We start from the raw sequence: 22,843 nt of genomic DNA on the forward strand, positions 1-22,843 counted from the left end.
GTGGGGACCGACTTTCTGCGCTGCAGAAAAGTTTCCTGGATGGTGGAGATGGTTGCACAACAAAGCAAACGGACTTAATGCCCCTGAAGTGTTCACTCTGAAATGGTTAAAATGGTAAATTGTACGTTACGTGTATTTTGCCACAATGAGAGAAAACAACAACTGCTTTTACCACCTACAGGCTAGGTGGGCAGGTGGGAAGGAGCGAGGTCCCATTCCACACACACAGCCAAGGTGTCTAGAGCCGTTCCTGAGCTGTTGCCCTCGCACCTCTGGCTTGAGGGTTGGAAGCTGGAGTTTGCACAGGCTGTGGTAGTGAGACACAGCCTGTGGAGGCCTCGGCTGGATGGTGGGGCGGGGGGAGGACGGGGTGGTGAGTTGCGGCACCATCCAGGGGGCACGTCACCTGCCAAGCACCGGCTGGCATTGGACGCCAGACCTTCTCTGCCTCCATGCTGTACGGGGCTTCCCCTGCCGTGACTGAGTCTAGGCTATCGTCAATGGCCCGGTTTCCAGGGCCAGGCCACAGAAGAACACAGGACCTCAGGGGGCTATATAAGCGGGGGCTCTTTCCCCCGAGCAGAAGGGGATGAGGCCTGCTGCGGAAAGGCCTCCCCAGAAATCTTGTCAGAGGATTGGGGCTCTGACAGCTTTCAAACCTTGCTGGATGGAAATGATCATGCTCCCCTGGCTGGGGAGGTAGGAGGGTCAGCGTGAGGCACACTTAACAGGCATTAAATATTTTGCCACGTTGGGAAAAAAAAAAGTAGGAGAGAATCGTTCCCTTTAATTTTTCCAAAATCTTTCCAGGCCTTTACAACTTAAATTTTTATTCATTAACATTTGATGAGAGGGGCGCCTGGGTGGCTCAGTGGGTTAACCCTCCGACTTCGGCTCAGGGCTTGGGTTCACCGTTCATGAGTGCGAGCCCGGCGTCAGGCTCTGTGCTGACAGCTCAGAGCCTGGACCCTGCTCCGGATTCTGTGTCTCCCTCTCTCCCTCAAAAATAAATAAACATTAAAAAAATTTAAATTTGATGAGAAAACCCAGCTCTAGATATAGTCACATTTCACAAGCCAAAAATCAGGACAAATAGCCAATGACTGGGATGGAATACTTGAAATCCAAGCTGTCCTGGAAAATCTAGGTCACACGGTCACTAATTATACAGAACACATATGTCCAGGTCCCTAAACTAAGCCAGTGCTTGTAGGTTTTATAAATAATATTTTAAGACTTTGATCATGTCCATTTCTACTTTCCTCCAAATTTTTGCTAAATAGGAAACTTTCCTGTGTCATTGAAATTTCTAGAAAATTAACTCCTGTGGATGGAGAGCTGTTCTGGCAGATACTCTGAGAAATATGGCCTATCACCCCACAAAATGACTTCCGGAGCCCACAGAGCCCAGCTCCCCTCACTGACAGACCCCCCAGGCTGCAGGGCCAGCAATTCTGAAGGTGGACCTAATTTGCTGTGATGAATTGTAGGCATGCCCCAGCAATCAAAACTGCAGCTGAGACCGATTATATTTAATGATTGCAATGGTTCTTGTGGAAACACGTGGGTGTATACCTTTGCCCGTTTGAAAAAGTCCAGCCTGGCACAAAGGAAAGGGCAAATGTGATCCCTGCTACCCAGAATGTCAGGGGCTGCCCACTACTCAGGAGCTGGTCCCCCTGATGGGGCTGACGAACGTGGTGGCCCAGCCTGCAATACCTTGTCTGCCCTTCTTGTCTATACTCAGCTTCCAACCAAACTGTGGGCACATCATCACTGCCCACACACCTGCCCCACCATGATCAAGTAGGTCCGCGTTATACTTTCGCTCCCACTACCAGGCGGAACTAACTCGCCGGTTTCCATGAGGCAAACCAAGAATCATCTGTATCCCCAATCTGTGTGTGTGTGTGTGTGTGTGTGTGTGTGTGTGTGTGTGTGTGTAAGTCCATTTGCAATTTTAGGGCAGAGGGAGAGGTGGGTAGCAGGTAAATATGGAATTCAGAGCATATCAGGAAGGTGTCATGAAAGCAGTGTAGTTCCTGGCACTTTCTTAGCACTCGATACTAATGGATGTATAGCTAGCTGGTTCGCTGGCTGGTTGAATGAATAGATGGATGGATGGATGGATGGATGGATGGATGGACAGTTAGAAGATGGATGGCTGACTGGTGGATGGATACATGGATGGATGAATAGGTAGATGGATGGATGGTTGGTTGGTTGGTTGGCTGGATGATGGATGGAAGATGGATGGATGGATGGATAGATGAGGAATGGATGGATGGATGAAAAGATGGATGGATGGGTGGATTAGGAATGGATGGACAGATGGATGGATGGTGAATGGATGGACAAATGAATGTATGGATAAGTAGATGGGTGGCAGATGGATGACTAGTAGGAGAAAGAGGAGAGCATGAATACAGAAGTAGGTAGTTGGGTGGATGGGTTGGTGGAAAGACAATGGGCTTTCAAGTCCAAATCCCACTTTAGTCACTTACTACACATATGACAAGTCACTTCACTTCTCTAAGTTCCTATTTCCTTGCCTAAAAAGTGGGATGAATGATACCTACCTCATAGACTTGGTATGAGCTCCAAATTAGATAACACATGTAAAAGGTTTTACAACATGTAAAATGATATACAGATGTTCAATATTATCATAATGAATACTAACCATGAAGTTCTGCCATCACTGTCAACTCGAAAGCATGGATGACCCTACATTTTTGATGTGGCACCTTCAGCAGGAAGGATGGGGGAGACTAAGGTAGTGCCCCAGGTCAGGGATGCAGCTGTTGGACTGTGCATCTAGGTCTGGCTTAGGTGGGGACTGGTCCCTGAGCCACACGTGCCTCCCCTGCTCAAACACACAAACCACATAGGTGGAACACACTTCCCATTTCCCCCTGGGCTCCACTTCTTCCTATTATCCTTTCCCAGCCTCAGCTATCAGGTCTGCAAAATGGCGAGAGTAAAGGGCGCTTCTAGTGGTCCCAGGTTGTTGAGGCACCAGTGGAATAACATTTGCAAAGTGTGATGTGTTGCAGCAGAGGACTCAAACTTGGAGCTCAGAGGGTGAACCAGGTGGGGCAGACCAGGTGTGGTTGTGTTGAGCCAGGGAGCACATCCTTGTGTCTAAAGGGGGTAGCTGATTGCTGTCACCAGAACTATGGTCCAGGGGTTACTGGGTCTGATTTGTAGAAAAATCAAGAATTCTAGTGTAGTGGTAAAGAGGACAGAACCTGGGGCCGATAGCCTGGCTCCAGCATTGACCAGCTCTGTGGTCTGGGGAGTTTGTTAGACTCTTTGTGCCTCAGTTTCTTTATTTTAATAATAGAGGCATTATGAGAATTGAATATTTAATGCTTAAAAGTGCTAACAACACTGTCTGACACTTAATAAGCACTACCTATATTTAGCCACTATAATTATAGGAAATCTCCATTTTGAAACATAGACCACCATTTAAAGACCCCGATGTCCCTGGCCATGGGCTGTAAGTTTTCACCCTTCACACTATAAAAATGGTCAATGTTACTACGTAATAACTTTTCCTTGTGTGTATCTCCTCCCCTTCACATGACAGGAGACTGGTGGGGTCCTTCTCCATCATTCTGGAGCACCCGATGGGAAGGAAGGAGATGGTATACTCCTGTATCCCACTGGGAAGCCCAAACCCTACCCCAAACAGTTTCAGCATCTTGTGGCCTCCTTACCTTCTACCATACCTCCGATCAATGCTATATTTTATCCAAGACCCACAGAATATAAGATGCTCCAGTATTTGATGTATCACAGCAAACAAACAAATTAAAAAAAGACCAATTACAGCGTAACACATGGGAACTATTCCAATTTAAGAGATGTTATCATGAGAAGTTGTGTATCTAAAACATGTCAGTGAAATACGGTAATACCCAACAATATATTGAGCTCCTACTGTGTGCCCAAACTGGGCCGGCTCTTCTTCATACATACACTATCTTTACATCTCCGATTGTCCCCCGTCTTACTGATGAAGAAATGGAGGTTCAGCAAGGAGAAGCAGCTTGCTACCTCATGCAATGGGTAAGAAGTGGTGCTTGGATTGGTGCCCAAATGGTCCAGTCTTCAGGCGGCTTCCTCCCCTCTTGCTGTCCCCGGCCCACCCCTCTGCCTCCTGGTGCCACTGAAAGGAGACACCAAACCAAAGCTGTCACCTGCCTCCATGCAGAACCTAGTACACAGGGGATCTCACTGCAGCCCTGGACCGGCCCCAGCCAGTCCATGTTTGATTTTGTCTAAACTCCAGAAGCAAAGCGAGTGGGGCCATGTTCATTATTGACACAGCAAAATTAATTTCTGCCATCTCCTCCCTCTCCCCTCCGCGCCCGCCCCCCTCCATCCCTGCCTCTCCTGTGAGTGCGGACGCGCGGCTGCTGCCTGGCGCTCCTGAAATGCCAACTTGCATTTCTCATCATTAATTTCTTTCTAAATGTCATTAGTAATTGTTCCTGCTCGACCAAAGAGTGCAATCCAGGCTCCCGCCAAGAGCACCCGGTTCTTGTCTCTCAGCTGGTGGGGGCCAAGCCTCCCCAGCCATGCCTGGCCCCGGTACCTTTGCAGGAGGCAGCCGGCCTGGCTCCCAACGAGTTGGGAAGACAGACTGCTGCATCAAAGGACAAAGCAGGCCTCATTTTTAACATGGGCGGACTCAACAACAGGAAAAAGCCTGCCCATGGTATTCAGTGGAGTGGTTCAGTGCTCAGCCTCTGCAGCCAGGCTGTCTGGGTTCAAGCCCCATCTCTGCCATTGCCTAGCTATGCCTCAGTCTCTTTATCTGCAAAATGGGGAGAACAACAGCATTGGTTTCATATAACTGTCCTGAGAACTAAATAGGATAATCGATGCAGAGGGCTCCCCACAGTACCTGGGGGCTGTTTCTGTCACTGCTGTTCCATACCAGGGTTAGGTCAGCTCTTACTAGACGTGTGACATGACATGATATTGTGTCTCCGTCTGTCAAGGTGGGACAACATCACATCAGTTTTATGTCAACACCATCCCCTCCGTTAGGCCCCCCTTGGCTGGGCACTATGTGCCTTGTTTCATAAACACTATGCTGCACCCCCATAACGAGCCTCCAGGAGAGACAGCACTAGCCCAATGTCCATGGGAGGATGGTGAGTCCCAGGAGAGTCACATGCCCAGGGTCTCAGTTACAGCAAGAAGCAACTCTGAGATTCACACCCTCCAGACCCCAAGGCCCGTGTCTTTCCTGTAAGTCGGGCTGCCTCTTTGTCTAAGTCAGTGGGAGGTGGGGAGGCAGGGCTTTGTAAGGGGTCAACCTCTGGGAGCCCTGGACCAACCCGACACCCCATTATGAGTATTACTATTGTTTCTAAGAAACTGAAGGCATTTGGTCCGGGCTGGGACAGCTCTGGCAAGGGGCTGGGCTCCCGGCACACACAATGGCCGCTGACTGGAGGCTCCTGGCAGCTCCCCCGTGCCCATCTGTCATGATGGCACGGTGCCCCTCTTAAGTTGGTTGGCCCCCCGCCCTAGGGCATGAATGACAGGCTCTGATGGGCAGACAGGCAGCCTGAGGCCGATTCCAAGTGCCATCTCTGCCCGGAGCTGGGCCTCGGGGGGAGCCCCCCCAGTCCCCACCTGGGCCTCCACACACTTCATTGCTCAAGCGGGCAGAGCCCCAGGTCTCATGAGGGCATCTTCGCGTATCCCGGCACAGGCTCCTCCCAGGGCCTGTTTCTCTTTTGCTCCTTGTACGATGACCACGGTAGCCACTGCTCATCCACCCTGCCCAGAGAGGGACAGTCACTTGCCCTGGACCCACACCACCTATGAGTCATGTTCTAGAACTCTTGCTCTCTTGGGAAGGAAGACTTGCCTGCCCCCAGCACCTGGCCCCTGGCACCCAGCCCCCAGAGGCCTGCGCTTGGCTCCTAAGGGGCGGATAGTAACCTTCAAGCCCACTGCCTCAGCCTTGGAGCTAAGAACACAGATATTAGTGTCAGCCTGCCTCGTTCACAGCTCTGCAACTCTAGCAGCTGTGTGACCCTGGGGAGCCTCAGTTTACCCATCTGTGACATGGAGATCATAGGATCCCACACTTGGGGGTCACTGCGAGGTCTCAAAAGACTACATGTCTGAAGGGAGGGATTCAGGCTCCCAGTAAGCACTCACAAAACGCTGTCTCATTTTTACTATGTTGGGGTGAGGGGCTCAGGCCTGTGCTCCAGGCTCGGGAGGACAAGGAGCCATCTGTGACCACTCCTCAGTCTTCTCCAGATGCAGACCCTGAACTGCCACACACAGTCCCTCAGGAGGCTCAGCCGCCCCAACTGGTAGCAGTGGTAAGAGATGATGATGATGCGGATACACTTTACTGTGAGCAGGGAAGGCCGTGCCCCCCAGAAGAGTAAATAGATCAAGAGACCCAGTGTGTGGAGGCACAGTGAGAAAGGGGGAGATCCCGGGCCCCCACACCTCCTGTGACATCACAGGGACCCAGTTGGCACAGCAGTCGTGTTAGGTTATGTTTAGTTTACAATAAAATTGAACGACACACAACATGTTACAGTATCTTATGCCGCAAACATATAACAGACATTCTTTCTGTTTGTCCTCATCAGTTCTCTGTTCCTCTCCCCACAACAGGTGAGGGACTTAGACCTCTGTGTGTCTTCGACACCTGCACACACCTGGCACAGAGAAGGGGCTCAGTAAACACTCATGGGCTACACTGAGCACATCCATGCACGACGCACTGAACAAACGAGCGAATGAAGGGGTGAACCAAAAGCCCATGTAGTGCTGATGCTTTTACCAAACCTCAAGCTGGTTCTGGAGGCTTTTCAGGCACCACTGCCTGCACTCTCCCTAACACCCACGGGAAGGGGCTGTCATTACCCCCCATTTACTGAGGCCCAAAAAGGATTAGTGACTCGCTCAAGATCACATAGCTGCTCCCAGGCTGCCTGTCCACAGGTGTGGGCTGCATAGAATTCACACTGAATAGAACTCAAGCTGCGGAGGGCTCTGGTGTCCTGCCCTCGTGGGGAAGGCAGGATACACAAAGCGATCCTACCCTGTGGTTCCTGCAGGAAGCCTTATATTCTAAGTGCTTTTCACACATGAGGTCCCATCTTCACACCCACCCGAGGCAGTGGGTCTTACCCCACTTTACAGATGAGGAAACTGAGGCTGGGAGGTACAAATGTCAGCAATGGAAAATAATGGAACCAACTGGGGGCTACTCCAAGGCAAGCAACAGGTTCTCACTCCCCAGAACTACTGTCACCAGGCACCTCCCTCTCACTCCCCCAGGCCGAGCCCAGCTCAGCCCTGCTCTCCCAGCAGCAGTGAGTGGCAGGGACTGGGCTGTCTTTAAAGTGGGACAGAGGTAGATGCTGCTACTCACAGAAAATTCAGCCAAAGAGTCAAATGCTAAGTATGTGCCTAGAGCACTTTTAATTTTTAATTATTATTAGTTATAATTATCTGGCTGGATCTGACGGCACGAGGACGCAGGCAAGGAAACTGGCTCGTCGGTTACCCATCTTATATCTTATAAGGACCAGGAATTTAAGAACTCAGCTCCTAGACTCTGCAACCCTAGATTGCAACCCTCCTGCTTTTTCTCCCTTCCTTGCTTGTGTTCTCTTTATTTTCCTACTTCCCAGGGGCTCAAAAAATATGGTAAAACATGTGGGGATGGATGGATGGATGGATGGATGGTTGGATGGATGGCAAGCAGAGGAGTTTTCACGTGCCCAAAACTCACATTTGGGTGGGGATTCAGGGGTAGACCTAGTTATTATAATCTGCATTGGCAAAGGGATCAAGGGGTTGAACCCAGGGCCAGAGAAGACAAAGGAGGGGGAATCAGGGAGGGCTTCTCAGAGAAGGGACCACTTAAGTTGGACCCTGAAGCCCAAGAAGAGGAGAAGGGAGTCGAGGTTCTTCTTGAACAGAAGGATCAGCAGGTACAGCACAGACAGGAAGCATCCAACTCACTGAACAGGCTGGATAGGAACAGTCCAGAGAATGAAGCAAGAAGGTGTTCCCCCACCTCCAGCCCCACTGTCCTTTTCTCTGCTCCTTGGACGCCCCAAATCTGTCCATGCTTCTGAGTCCTTACACTGGCTGTTTACACACCTTTCCTGGAAGGTCCCCAGCCCTTCCCCCCACTGGCTCCTTCTCAACCTTCAGGACTCGGGTGAAACGCCAGCCTTCCTTGGCCACCCAGTCCAATTTCTCATCCTCAGCATTTTCTCACCCTTGCCCGGACACACACACGTGTGAGCACACGTGTGCGTGTGCGCGCGCACACACACACACACACACACACACACACTCATTTTCCACCACCATACAGTGTTTTACCGTTCTCAAAATTCTACAGTCTAAAATGACCTAGTTCATGTGTTTATTGACTTATCATTGTTGTCTCCCATAGACCGTCAGTTGGGGGAGAACAGGGACCACGTCTAGGTGTTCACAGTCACACCCTGGGCCCTGGCGGTGGTGCCTACCTATGGTTGGTACTCCATAAATATTCTTAAGTGAAAATGGAATGAGGGTGGGGCACCTGGGTGGCTCAGTCGGCTAAGTGTCTGACCTCAGCTCAGGTTATGATCTCACGATTCGTGGGTATGAGCCCCGCATCAGACTCTGTGCTGACAGCTCAGAGCCTGGAACCTGCTTCAGATTCTGTGTCTCCCTCTCTCTCTCTTCCCCTCCCCACTTGTGCTCTGTCTCTCTCTCTCTCTCTCTCTCTTTTTCTGAAAACTAAATACACATTAAAAAAAAGAAAAAGAAAAGAAAATGGAATGAGGGGAAGGGTCAACTCAAATGTTCTCATGAGCGAAGGAGGAAGGGTCCCAACGGAGCTCAGACCATACCCCTGGCTCACAGACACCTCCCCCTGGCCGGGTACCAGGATTCAGCCTGGCAGGGCCCAGCTCACCCCATTGGAAGGGCTCCAGGTTGCTTGTTAGAATACCTAGCTCTGCTTTTAATCAATTGTAATCATTTAGCTGGAAGCGGCATGATTAGGCACACACAAGCAAACAGCGTGAACTAATCCTTTAAATGCGCCCGCTCGACACAGGCCTGGCCGCTTTGCCGCTGCAGGCCCCGGCTCAGGAAGTGCTTCCTGCGGCCCCTCGCTTTGTCAATAAGGGAGTCTAGATTCCAGGGCGCAGGGCAGGCCCTCCGCTCCCCCGCAGCCCAGCCCAGCCCAGCCCAGCCCCATCACAGAGGCCTGAGGAATGCCAGACCTTCCTTCACTGAACAGACTCTTCCTCTGGCGCGAGGCTCCCTGTGACAGCACCCGGCAAGGCTGCCGTAAGGGGAGAAAGTGGTGACACTAGGAGGCTTGAGGTCTCCTGAGGTCCCTGTCTCCACAACCAGATCTCATCCTGCCTGTCCCCAAGCCTAGCCTGAGCTGAACGCACCTCCTTGCTTGTCACAAGGTCGGCAGGCCCCTGGCCCCAAGCTCCAACCTCGAGAACACCGCGTAGAACAGGCCCGGCCCCACGGCCCCACACGGGCCCACCTGCGAGCAGGTTCCCTCGAATCCCCTGTTACTGCTACTTGTGCTACCTGCTTGGCCCAACTACTAAAATAGTTTCTGGGTCCCCTGACATGAAGGCTTTTTATAGTTCAGCACTGCAGGCCTCATTTAAATCTATTAGCTCATATAAATGGCAATTCATTTAAACTTTGGAGGGTTTCTGTTTGCCTTGGTGGCAAAGACAATTTGGCTTTGCATGTGTCTCTGCCGTTTGCTGGTGACCTTGGACAAACCACTTAAGCTCTTGGAGTCTCAGTTTCCACATCTGTAAACGAGCAGAAGAGTACCTACGTCATGGGGTTGTGTTGAGACAAGCCATGCAGAATGCTTAGGTCATAGAGTGGCCCACGGGAGGGAGCCACCCAGGGGAGGGGGCTGTTAAAACTATTTCTTGGGCAGTCTCATGGGGAGCTTGCCCTCCATGTCTGAGGCCAGTCCTACACAGCTAGTCATTCATACACTCCCTCATGCATTCTCTCGGTGACAGTGAAGAACAGGACATGGTGAGCCTCAGGAAGGACACGAGGAGGTGCATCCCTGCCCAGTGTCTGTGGGCACAGAGGTGTCCACAGGGATTCAGAGACAGCTGGGCTGGGCAGCTGAGCCTACCCCCTCCACTCGGGTCCACTAACCCTGGCAAGGGGCCCACAGGGCCCCAGGCCCTCATCTGCTGAGGCCTGAGGCTGGAAATGCCAGGCCCGCAGGTCTGACAGTTTTGGGGTCTGTGGCTTACAGAGCTGTCTCACAGCTCCCCCAACAAATGTTCACATTGCCCTCCATGGGGCTAAGGGCAAGGCTGAGGGGAAACCATCCAGAGGAAAGGCCTGGAAAGGCAGTGAAAGGCGGGAAGGGGACTCGAAGCCCTGGCCTCTGTGGCCTTTCCACCTTGCCTCACTGCTCTGCATACCCAGCTCCTCCCGGTGCCCCAGTGTGGGTGTCCTGTGCCCGTGGCCTTCGTACTTGGCTGGCCACCACAGATGGAGGGACCCAGCATCTCACTATGTTCAGACTCAGGCCAGAAATCATGAAATCACAGCAAATCCCTAGCGGAGGAGACCCTGAAAAGTCATCTGACCCTTAAATGCCTAATAATATGCCAATAATAATGCTAAAAATAATGGTAACTGCTAATAATAACAACAAGTAGCACATACTAAGCTCTTCCTATGTGCCAGTCACGGTGCCCAGGGCCTTTCACAATACAACTATGAGGTACAAACTATTAATACTCCCATTTTACAGACAAGAAAGCTGAGGTCTACAGCTGGTAAATGACAAGGCTTCAAATACAGAGCTGCTTCACAAAGACTGTGCTCCCTGCCTCCTGCTCTGCAGCATTTCAGACCCCTCTACTGACAGGGACCTCACTACCTTTCCTTTATTTCCATCTGGACAGTGTTTTCCCACATAGTGGACATATGCAGTGCTTACCAGCCTATGCTCCCTTCCCCACCACAGTTCAGTGGAGCAGGGTGGGGCAGCTGACCATCAACCATCAGAGCTCAACCATCAGATTCCCTCTCCAGGGATCTAGAACCTGTTGCCTGCATGCCCTCTGTTTTCTGCAGTCACTATTTCTGGGTTGGCTGGGTGTTCCATCTGGCTACTTGTGTAACCAAATCCCCACACTAAATCCCCTCTGTTGAAATACCCAGTTGTGTCTGTCTCAGCAGAAATGATAGAAGCCACGGCAACACTGGCCACCTTTTTCCTTGTATGGACAAGCCCAGATAGTCAGGCTTCAGAAAGAAAAAGAACACAGTATGAACCAGGAAGAGGCAGAAGGCACAATGTCACCGCCTTGAGAAAGGAGTACTTGATTCATAAGAACAGGGCCACTGAAAACCCAACAACACTGCCTGCTCTTGGTAAGCAAAAGCAACTCCTGTGTCCTTACAACTTAATTCCCCATCCTGCGTGAGCTAACCCCAGAGAGCGATGCCTGAGCCATGGTTCTCAGAGAGCAACGTGCCTGTCCCGAGTTTCTGCCCACTTCCAGAAGTCTTGGGTCCACTGGAATCATGAGAGCAGAGCTTAAAATGCTTGAAGACAACTGTCCCCTCTTTCCACATCTTCTCCTGGCAAATGGTCCCCTGAAAGCTACTCGGAGTCAGGCTGGATCCCCACAGCCTAGCATGCTGCCTGAGCTCCCTGGGTACGTGTGTGTGTATGTACACAAACCTTATATTGTCTCCCCCGTCTCTTCCCCCACCTCCAGCCCCTGGCAACCATTGGTGTTTTCCGTTCCAATAGTCTTGCCTTTTTCTGGGACGCCAGGTAATAGAGCCATGTTGTATGGAGCCTTTTTTGAATCTGGCTTCTTTCACTTGGCATTTGTGATTCATCCAAGTTGCTGTGTGAATCAGCGGCTGCTTTTTATTGCCAAGTAGTGTACCACTGCCTGAATGTACCACATCTGTCCACCCGTTCCCAGGTAAGGGACAATTAAGGGGTTTCCAGTGGGGGGCCACCATCCACAGAGGTTTTTGCGGAAGCATGCTTTTAGTGCTCTGGGGTAAACACGGCAACATGTGGGGGTTTCAGCCGCCCCTCCACACCCTGGCCAGCACTCACATTGCTGGCTTTTTGCTTCTGTTTCAATCATCCTGATAGGTGTGCGGTGGCATTGCATTGTGGTTTACGTTTGTGCTTCCCTAACTATAATCGCGTTGAGCACCCCCACATCTTCGGTGAAGTGTTGATATGTTGTGCTTGTTTTACAGTGGATTTCCCCTCGTTGTTAAGTTCTGAAGGTTTTTTTTTTTTTTTTACATGCCCTGGATACAAGTTATTCATCAGATATGTGATTACTACATATTTTCTCCCAGTCTGTGACTCCTTGTTTTAACAGTCTTTTTTTAATTTTAATTTTTTTAATGTTTTTTAATGTTTATTCATTTTTGAGAGACAGAGAGAGACAAAGTGCAAGCAGGGAAGGGGCAGAGAGAGAGGGAGACACGGAATCTGAAGCAGGCTCCAGCACAGAGCCCAACACGGGGCTCGAACCCACAAACTGCAAGAAAATGACCTGAGCCGAAGTCGGTTGCTTAACCGACTGAGCCACCCAGACGCCCTTTAATAGTGTCTTTCAAAGACCAGACTTCTTAAATTTTGATTCAGGGTGGAAATCAGATAATACCTCTTCCCTGCTTGGATTCCCATCACAATGGGGATAAAATCCAAACTCCTCTGCTGCCCTACAAACCCTGCCATGACCTGGCCTCCACCTGCCGGCCCTCTCCACACCACCCCTCCCCACTCACTGTGCTTTAGCCACCTTCCACTCCCAGCAACACACCCGGATCACACGGCCACAGGGCCTTTGCAGTCATGGCTAGCCACAGGGTCTTTGCATTCATGGCTCTCTTCCACATACTCTCTCCTTCTCACCAGCCACGTCTCAGCTCAAATGCCACCTCCTCAGAGAGGCCCTCCCTGACCACACTCACCAAGGATTATCCAACCTCACCCCCATCACACTCCCACCTACTACCTGGTTTTATTTTCTTTGTGGTGACCACTACAGGACACTGTCTATCGATCCCTTTTGAATGCAGGCCCTGTGGGTGTTTCTCTGTCTCACTGACCACAGTCTTGTCAGTTCCTGGGTCTCATGCCTGGCACACAGTGGGACCTCCACACACATACTCTGAACAAATGGATAACAAAGCTGAGTTCCCTCTTCTGCTCCTAATCACTCTGTTATGAATGTGTTCCCGTCTGTCTGAAGTTCTTAAAATTAATGTCAGTCTTGGCAAAGCCACTTGAACTCAGAACTAAACAGGACTTGCACCTCATCCTGGCAACAGTGCTCCTGTCAATGCATCCTAAAAGAACATTCTCTTTGGAGGTAGACACGTCACTGTGACACAGCCCAAGCCTGCCAGGGCCAGACATCATCTCTGTCACCTCTGGCATTCCGGTCCTACAATGAAAACAATCCTAGGTCTTATATCTTAAGCCCTCTCTGCCCAGTCACTTGTCCCTACAAACAGTAGTTTCCCTGAGCCTTCCCAGCAGGACTCAAATGACAAATGGCCAGCAGAGCCAGTCAAGGCTCCAAAAAGGACCCTGTCTCCTGCTGTAGACACGAACCCCCACATGTCACCCCTGGGAAACAACATACCTGCCCACTGGCCCCAGATTCTGCGTAATGACCATGAAAACTTCGATGCCTGAAAAACCCTCCTCTTAAAAAAACCCAGATAATTGCTCTTTAAGTTACTTAAGGAGAGCCATTATTTGCATACATTTGGTGTTGCTACAACACTTCCACATTTAAATGGGCTATAATTAAAATCATTAATTGCAGAAAATAGTCACTGGTTAAGGCTGTAATGTAGCGAGGTTCTCAGCATTTGAGGATCTCCCTTAAAGGTTGATGGGATGACCCAGCTCATGTGAACCATTCTTGATGCCCGGGACAGTCTGCAGCCCTGGGTGAGTGTAGCCAAAGCGAGAGCCAGCTTGAAGCCACAGCTCCCTGTGCCTCTGTGTCACGAGGTGGGCCTGTGGCACAGTGACACCGATGAAGTTCAAAAAAGGCAGGACTGGGCAACTTCTCTGGGGAAACCTTCAGGCCAATAAGGGAGGAGAGCATCCGTTTCTTGGCACCCAGGACAATGTGGGAGGACCAGAGGGCCAAGCACGTCCCTAGTTCAAGTAAATCAGAGTGTACAGGAGCTAGTGGGTTTAAAAGAAGCCTGCCGTGTTGAGCCATAAAAAGCTTCAGTTGTCTGGGGACTCAGGGTCTATTTTGGTAGCTGTGCCAGGCAGGTAAGGCAGGTGGGAGGTAGAGTATGGCGACACACAGGCTGCACATGGAAGGACGTGTGGCCAGTGGACGTGCAAGGGTACTTCCTGGACAGCCCATCGGTCAGGTGCTGGCACTAATGTCCCTCGGTCAGTGGGGAGAGGGGAAGCCAGCCGTCCTTAGCACAGAGGCTCATGCTCAGTTTGTGGATCAAGGTGGGGACAGCGGTGGGCCCTGGGCAGGGTCATCACCTTGCTGGTGGCCCTCGGAAGTGGAACCCCCTCTCGGGTCCTTAACTTTGCCCCACACCGTGACAGGATGAAGTCAGCTCTGCCCACCTTGGCACGGGGCCAGCCCACAGGAAGGGACCCTGACTGCCTGATGATGAGTCCTTACTATGTCCTCCATGGCCCCTTTTTAATTTCCTCTGGATGACGGTTGTCACCACCTGTGCAGACAGGATGGGCCCAGGCCCGGCTGTGTGGATGGGCTGCAGCACAGTGAGAGGCGGTCTGCCCTGCAAAGGCTACTGCTGTGTTCCTTCAACCCCAGAAAAGGGGGACCCCAGTGCTGCCCCGTGACTTTATGACTCAGCCCTGTTGCAGTGGCCTCAGCCTCATCCCCAAGGAAGGGTGTGACTACTGAGGGCAGGGTCCATCTTTGCATGGCTGTGCAGGCAACGCAGGTTTCCAGTGGGCAGATGCACCCTGTGGGTCATGGTGTGCACAGTGCTTGAGGGTGTGGCAAACACCAGCTCTCTTTTCCTTCTGGGCACAGGGCAGATTACCTTCCTTTGTCCCCTTGGAAACTGGGCACGGCCACATGACTGTATCTGGCCAAGACAACATGAGAGGAGATGTGTGTCACTGCCCAGTGGAAGCTTCAAGAGCTGGTGTGTGAGTCCCTCATGCTGTTTATTGAAAATGGTGCTATTTCAATATATGGTGTCTCAGCATGTCTGCTTGTACTACGTGTGGTGTTTCTGGGGATGTCCATGTGGCACTTTTTCTGGGGTATGGTATTGTGTGTGTGTGTGTGTGTGTGTGTGTGCACGGTATTTCTGGGTGGACATGTGACCAATCTAGTGTAACAAAAGCCAGCTGGCAAGAAGGCGGCTTCACCTGGACACAGATCTGTGTCCTCAGAAACCAGTAACAGGTGGGACAAGAGGAGTGGCTGCAGGGGCCTACGGAGGACAGCCATCCCTCATGAGGTCCCTCTCAGCCACTGCAGGCCCCAGATGGGGATTTGAGGAAGTTGGTCAAGGCCACCATGCAGCACCTGAGGGCTACATCAGCCTCGGGGCCCGTGGGGGGTATCCCTTCCTCTGAGTTGGGGCCCAGCCCGACTGCTGTCACTTTTCTGGATTTCCTAGGCAGAGCTGGAAGCTCCAAGACCCCAGACCCAGTTCCTGGTCGCATACAGCCCCAGGATTCAGCCCTGTGAGCCACAGGGGCCACCAGCCTCAGATCCAAAGCTCAGTCGAACGCCATCGTGTAAGATAGGTAGAGAAACAGAATCCCCAAGAGGCAAAGGAGCTTGCACAGGAACACTGCAAGTGAGAGCCTTCTGACTCCTCTCCGGACTCAGCTGCTACAGCCCGGCTCATCTGAGAATGCTACCAATGGAGGCCAGGAGACCACCCCCACTCCAGCCTGCAGGAGGGCCGCCACCGGCCCCTGTTGCTTTTTTGGTTGGGGTGATGCTAAGTATAAGACCCCACCATCGTGGCTTCACCCCAAGACCCTTGGTGCTGATGGAGGCCCCCAAGAGCAGCAGGAGTGGGGGGTGTGGCGGACAAGCACTCACCTGCAGCTCGGTCTGGAAGAAGAACTTCTGTGGGCACTGTGAGCAGTCGTAGATCTTGTCTTCCTGCCCATGCACAGCAAAGATGTGCTGCTGCAACTTGTTGGCCTGGACAAAGACTGGACACAGACACAGCTGTCAGGGGCCAGACTCCGGGGACACCAGCCCAGCCGCCCGGAGCAGCCGCCCCCACACCATTCACAAGCAGGGATCACCCAACCATGGACACAGCCAGCCCAAAGCAGGCTGTTGGGAGCATCGCTGGCAGCTCCTAGAGGGGGCTCAAGCCAGTGGAGCTGAGCTCTGCCACTCACGGACTGTGCAACATTGAACAAATCACTTAACCTCTCTGGGCTTTATTTTCTCCTCTGAAAAACGAGGGTCATTAAACTCTGTAGCTTACTGGATGGCGGGGAGGATCAAATGGGCTAATACTTGCAAAAATGCTTAAAAGATGGCTTGGCACATAATTAGTCCAGGGAATGTCATTGCCACCACCGCCACCACCACCACCGTCATCATCATCATCAATCATCATTACTTGCCAGCAACTGTCTGTGGGCTCCTGACTCTAGCACAGGCCTGTAAGGCAGGACAACTGTTACCCCCGTTTTACAGAAGAGAAAACTGAGGTACTGGAAATGTTAAATGACTTGTCCTAAGTCCCACTGCTAGCAAGTGGCAGAGCTCAGATTTGAATTAAATAAACTCAACACATTGTCTGGTACAAGAAGGTGCTCAATAAACACAAATTGCTATTCTTGTTGGGGTTGTTAGCAGCATCCTCACATCTCCACACAGGGGTCCCCGTGTCCTGGATCAGCAGACCTGGCAGCTGAGGCCCCTCGACGCCAGCCTCCACCCAGACTGCAGAGTGTGATGGCAACAGATGGGTGGGGGCTCCCGAGACTGAGGGGGAAGAGGCACCAGGGTGTTCTAAGACTTTCATGCACCCCAGAGAGGTGTGAGTGTGCAGGAACTTTCCCCATAGCAGAGCCCCTTCCTTAGGCCTGTCATGGAGCAGGTCACAGCTCCCGGTGACAACGGTCCGAGGCAGCCCTGGCCCTGGGCACACACAGGAGGTGGTCCTGAGGCAGCTGTGTGTCTGGGAGGTGAGCACTTCAGAAATCCCCTCCCGCCAGGCACCCTCCCTGGGGTGGGCTTCCTGCTGTGGCAGACAACAGATGTCAGGGGAGACAGGGGAAGGCCAGGGCTCCCCCACGCACACCGGCTGCCATCTGGGCAACAGGAGGGGGGATGGCCGAGCCCTTGAGACTCGCCTCAGGCTGGGACAGCCGCTCGCCTGGGCGGGCAGCCAGGCTGGGGGCTGGGGGCCAGGGGCCGGGGACTTGGCCAGCAGAGCTGCCCTTGACCCCTCTAGCCTGGAACACGGATGGAGCATGGACTGGGGCAGACCCAGGAGGAGGGGAAGCCAGGAGGTGTGTACAGAGAGAGCCCACTGTTCTGGACAGGGCTTCCAGCTCAGGGAGCTGAGCCGGGAGCCCACCGAGGGCAACACAGGGGTGAGGCTGAGCTGGAAAAAGCAGTTGTGCACAGAGGTGAGGGGTAGGCTAGGAAAGGGGGCCACTCAACCTGCCTAAGAGGAGGGGCCAGAGAGTAAAGCCTAGGAGGAGTGCCAGGGGGTGGGGTCAGCTCTGCATGGGGCAGGCAGGGTGATGGGCTGTGGGTCCCTTGGGGACTAAGTCTATGTCAAGGCAGGAGGATATGCTGAGGTCCAGCAATTAAAGGGCTACGCCCCTGGATCCCTCCCCCTCCCCCACTGGGCACACTTACCTGTGAAGCACACGGGACATTTAAAGGTGCCGCCCATGCCCTCGAAGCTGTGCTCAATGAGGTGACAGAGGAGCTTGGCTGGGGAGTCGAACATCTGGTTGCACAGCTTACACTCATGGTTGATGCCTTCCTCTGCAAGGAAAACCATGGCCAGTCAGTGACCCTACAAACCACATCCTCTGGGCAAGAGCCCAAGGGCCTCCACTAGACCACAGGCCAGCCTCTCTCTGGTCCCCAGAACCAGGGCTGGTGTGGGGGCCATAGATTCCGAGACCCATCCCAGCTCCAGATGGTTCAACCCCGGAGGCTTATAGACCCCACCCCAGGGGCCAGCACCAAATATCTGGCTCTGGAAGGTATCCTGTGCTGTGATTTCTCTTGCTGGTCAGGCCAGAATGTGCACAGGCCACGACCCACAGCTCGAATCTCTCACCATGTCACAGTGGAGAGGTGCCTAGGATGAGGTCTGCACCAAGAAGGGAGTCCAACCAGAATTTTTAAAAATCCAATAGAATATTTACTGAGCATGTACCTCATGCCAGCAACTTTGAGCTGGGGCTTCTGTGGGGAGCTGAACAGGTAACACGCTCGCCCCCATTCCAATGGTGGGAGAGACAGATAACAAAGACGGCCAACACATAACAGCGTCAGGAGGTGACACGAGAACATGGGGAGCCTCCTAGGTGACAGTCAAGGGCAAAGGCCCTGAGGAGGGCCCGTGCTGGGCTGGCTTGCCAGCAGCAAGGAAGCTGTGGGCCTGAAGCCCAGAGGCCAGGACTGGGGTGGGGTGAAGTCAGAGGGGATGCAGGGATGCACATCACCCAGGGCCTTGCTGGCCACTGGGGGACTCTGGATTTTACTGTGAGGGTTGAGCAGCCACTAGAAGTTATCACTAAAACAACAACAAAATGCTCTTTTTTAAAAGTTTGGAACAGGTGGCCTATGGACAGTGGCTGAGGGGCAAAAGGCAGACACCCTGTCCTTCTTCCAGATCAGAACATGGCTTCATCTCCCCACCCGGGAGCCTCTATGACTCAAACGCTCACTCAAAGGTGCCCGGGGAAGAGAGTGTGTCTGGAGCACCAGCTTCTCAACAGTTTCAAGGGGTGCAGAGTGGAGCTCTGGCACCTCGGCCCAGAGTCGGCAGAGCAGAATTCAAATCCTGGCTTCTCCACACTCTGCGGCCTGGGCATCAGTCCACTCAGAGTAAACGAGGGCACCCTGAGCCCCTGTCCCATGAGGCTGAGTGAGGATGGAAGGGGCCAGCATCTGCCACCAGGGGGACCCACGGGTCAGCAGGGGGTGTGGCGGGGAGCCACCCTGGCTTGAGGGTCACATCATCCAGGGTTGACCAAGCTCTGCACTCACTGCATGATCTTGGGCAAGTTACATAGCCTCTGTGTGCCTCAGTTTCCTCTTTTCTAAAAGACCTGGTCACTGCCTTCCTCACCACTACACACCCGTGAGAACGGCCCAAATCCAGAACACTGATGACACCAAGTCCTGACAAAGATGTGGAGTGACAGGAATTCTCACCCATTGCTGCTTGGGAACGCAAAATGGCACAGCCACTTTGGAGGACAGTTTGGCAGTTTGTCGCAAAACTAAACACACTCTTACTATATGATCCGGTAATCTTGCTCCTCGGTATTTAAAACCGGCACACAGATGTTTACAGCAACTTTATCCATAATTTTCAAGCCTTAGAAGCAACCAAGATGTCCTTCAGTTGGTGAATGGACACATAACCTGTGCTACATCCAGATGATGGGTTATTATTCAGCGCTAAAATGAAATGAAGATACAGAGGAATCTTCAATGCATACGACTAAGTGAAAGAAGCCAATCTGAGAAGGCTAGATACACTGTACGATTCCAACTATTCTGGAAAAGGCAAAACAATGAGGACAAGAAAATGATCAGTGGTCGCCTACGGTGGGGGCCAAGATGCACAGGCAGAGAACAGAGAATTTCTGGGCAGGGGAAGCGCTCTGTGATATTACAATAATATAATAATATATAATAATATATAATATAATATATTATATAATAATAATAATAATAACATGTCATTGTACGTTTGTCCAAACCCATAGAATGTGCCACCCCATGAGTGAATGGTCACAGAAACTATAGACTTTAGGTGATTACGATGTTTCACTGAAGGTTCACCTTGGCAAAAAACACACGGACCTGGTCATTCTGGCGAGTGACACTGATAGTGGGAGGACAGGCAGGAAATATAAGGGACATCTGTATCTTCCTTAAATTTATTTTTTAAAAGTTTATTTATTTGTTTTGAGAAAGAGAGAGGGTGCAATTGGGGGAAGGGCAGAGAAAGAGAATCCCCAGCAGGCTCGGCATTATCAGTGCACAGCCCAACGCAGGGCCCGAACTCACAAACTGTGAGAGCATGACCTGAGCCCAAATCAAGAGTGGGACGTTCAACCAACTGAGCCACCCGGGCGCCCCCTCTCAATTTTATTGTAAACTTAAAACTGCTCTAAAAAGTAAAAGTCTTCCAAAAAATGTCAACTCTCCCCCCGCCAAAATAGTCTTCTTCTTATGGTTAATGTGTCAATTAAATAAGTTAATACGTGAAGTGGGATTTTTGACCAGCCCCTGGCACACAGCAAGTGCTCAATAAGTGTTTGTTGTCAGGTACGCCAGTATCAGTGAGTATTATCTGGGACAGCCGAGGACACAGGCTCCCTCTCGGGCTCCCCCAGGGAACCAGCCTCACCAAAGGTGCCAGGTGCTCTGATTTGCCCTCAAAGGCAAGAATTAGGTAGCAGAGGGGCTCTGCCAGTGGCAAGGCAGGAACACAGATGGGCTGAGGCTCCCAGCGAGTCCCTGGGTCCCCAGGCCCTGGCAGGGGCTGGCAGGGACAGCATGCATCCCCCTGGCCCCCGGGGCACCCCCCGCAGAGGCACACACACACACGTGCGTGTGCAGGTGGGCCTGCCCCACATAGCCCACTGGCTGGAATCTACCGGGTGTTTGTCATGCCCCTGGAGCCCCAGCAACTAGGCCACATGCACCCGACAGAGATTCAGGCAGATCTTCCATTTATACTGGCAGAAAAGGAATTCATTGACAAGTTTGGGGAGACGGGGCAGGCTCAGCACGCTTGCCACATAGGCTCCACTCACGTCTTCCACTTCCCTTGGGGAGACTCTCATCATAATTAGAGATGGCCTCCTGTGTGGGGGCTGCCTCAGAAGGCCCCCAACATCCCCCCACCCCAACATCCCCTCCACCCCAGCACTGAGAAGCACAAACAATGCTTCTCAGTGCCCGGCACAAAGTAAGGAATGAATGAAGGAATGAGAGATACCACCCTTGTAGATGGCCTCCCTGTTAGAATGTGGACACCTTTTGGACATTAATAAGGCAGACAGTATGTGAAATAACAATTGTACAGAGATTTCTGTTACAGTTTATAATATAACTTAAGTTTAAACTTGTAACATAAATTAACCCTGCTTGGTGGTAAAACCACATTTTCTAGGGAAGGGAATTAGACCACTTGCTAAGGTAACAGAGCCAACTGGGAATGGTTCTCTGAACAGGATACAAAGCCCTCCCTATCTGTATGGATTCCACCTGCACACCACCTCCAGGCAGCCTCCCCTGACTATGCCAGCATGCACAGCTGCACCAGCCTGGGCACGGTGACCCTGGATTCATCTAACCATATCCTATGAGTCTTTCTGATCCTGGCAAGTAAGTGATGGGCACAGATCATGGCTTCTCCTCCTCCAGCCCCCAAAACATCAGGCCCTGTCTGGGTCCACAGAAGGGGCTTGGGAAATGCTCACAGAGGAGAGATGCCCCTGGCTGGGCCCTCTTCCCCCCGTCCAGCCAGAGCCAGCTCCCCAGGCTGGGATGGCTAAAGAGGATTTACTGCTCTCTGCCGAGCGGGGCCTTTATCCACTTGGCTGTGAATGGAGACGTGCCGTCTGATGCACAAACACCAAGAGGACAAAGAAGGCTCCTGCAACTTATAAATCAGAGAAATCATGTCTGACAGTCACTTTCCGTTCTCCGAGTGCCGGGCAATTCATCAGCCGGTCCCCTCTGATTCATAGACGCAGCTACACCCCGCACCCACGTTCATAAATATGTGCACAGTCAGGCAGGCCTGGAGCCGCAAACCGGTTCGGGGCCCTAAACAGCTGCCATTTAAGCAAATCACACCCCCAAACCAGTGTCGATGTGAGGTTGTGGGCTAATTAGATCAAGCGCCCGATAGACACAACTGTGTGCCACTGCTCCCTTTCCTCGCCCCGTCTCCCCAGGTCTGACTCTCTTTAACATAGGGGTGGGGGGGCGGAGGGAAAATAAAACAAGCAGAAAGTGAAAGCAGAGTGAAAAATAAGGAAGCCGGAGGGGTTCCCACAGACCTGAGAATCTCTGTCACTCGGGTCAGGCCTTCTGGTTTGCAAGCCTTCTTTCTGAAGGACGAGGCCCTCTCCCCACCAGAGGGGGTTGGAGATGCTCCCTGGGGTGTCCATAATGTGTACCTCTGCCTAAAAAGCCATCCAGGAAAATGGGGGGCGGGGAGCTGCCCTAGTTAGTGTGCAAACACTCCTCTGCGTGCCGGTGACCCAATACGAGCCAGCCCACGGATATTGACAGGATCGGCTGCCACCATGGTTCTTACCGCACCGACGCTGACAACCTCTCGCTCTGTCCCAAGTCATGGGGTCCGCAGAGAGCGGCACCCACCGAGAATAACTTTCCTGAATTATATTAGATCACAGAGCCTCAGCAGACACCTTGGAGCAGGATGACAAAGCTGTCTGGGAGCCTGCAGGCCCCTCCGCCCCGGCGCGGGGGCTGGAGGGTTTTGTGAGTTAAGACGCAAAATCACTTCCTCTCTTTTCTATTCTTTTTTTTTT

General features: G+C 52.1%; 1 protein-coding gene across 1 annotated transcript in view; it reads right to left on the minus strand.

The window, feature by feature from the left end:
- Window positions 1–22,843, minus strand: part of ZNF423 (zinc finger protein 423) — a 333,190-nt gene that overhangs the window by 12,376 nt on the left and 297,971 nt on the right. The window contains 2 exon segments of the mRNA XM_049621698.1: window positions 16,149–16,264; window positions 17,940–18,071. Of these exon segments, the coding sequence (XP_049477655.1) occupies window positions 16,149–16,264; window positions 17,940–18,071 (248 nt within the window).

This window comes from Panthera uncia (genome assembly GCF_023721935.1).
Source record: "Panthera uncia isolate 11264 chromosome E2 unlocalized genomic scaffold, Puncia_PCG_1.0 HiC_scaffold_19, whole genome shotgun sequence".
Taxonomy (NCBI): Eukaryota; Metazoa; Chordata; class Mammalia; order Carnivora; family Felidae; genus Panthera; species Panthera uncia.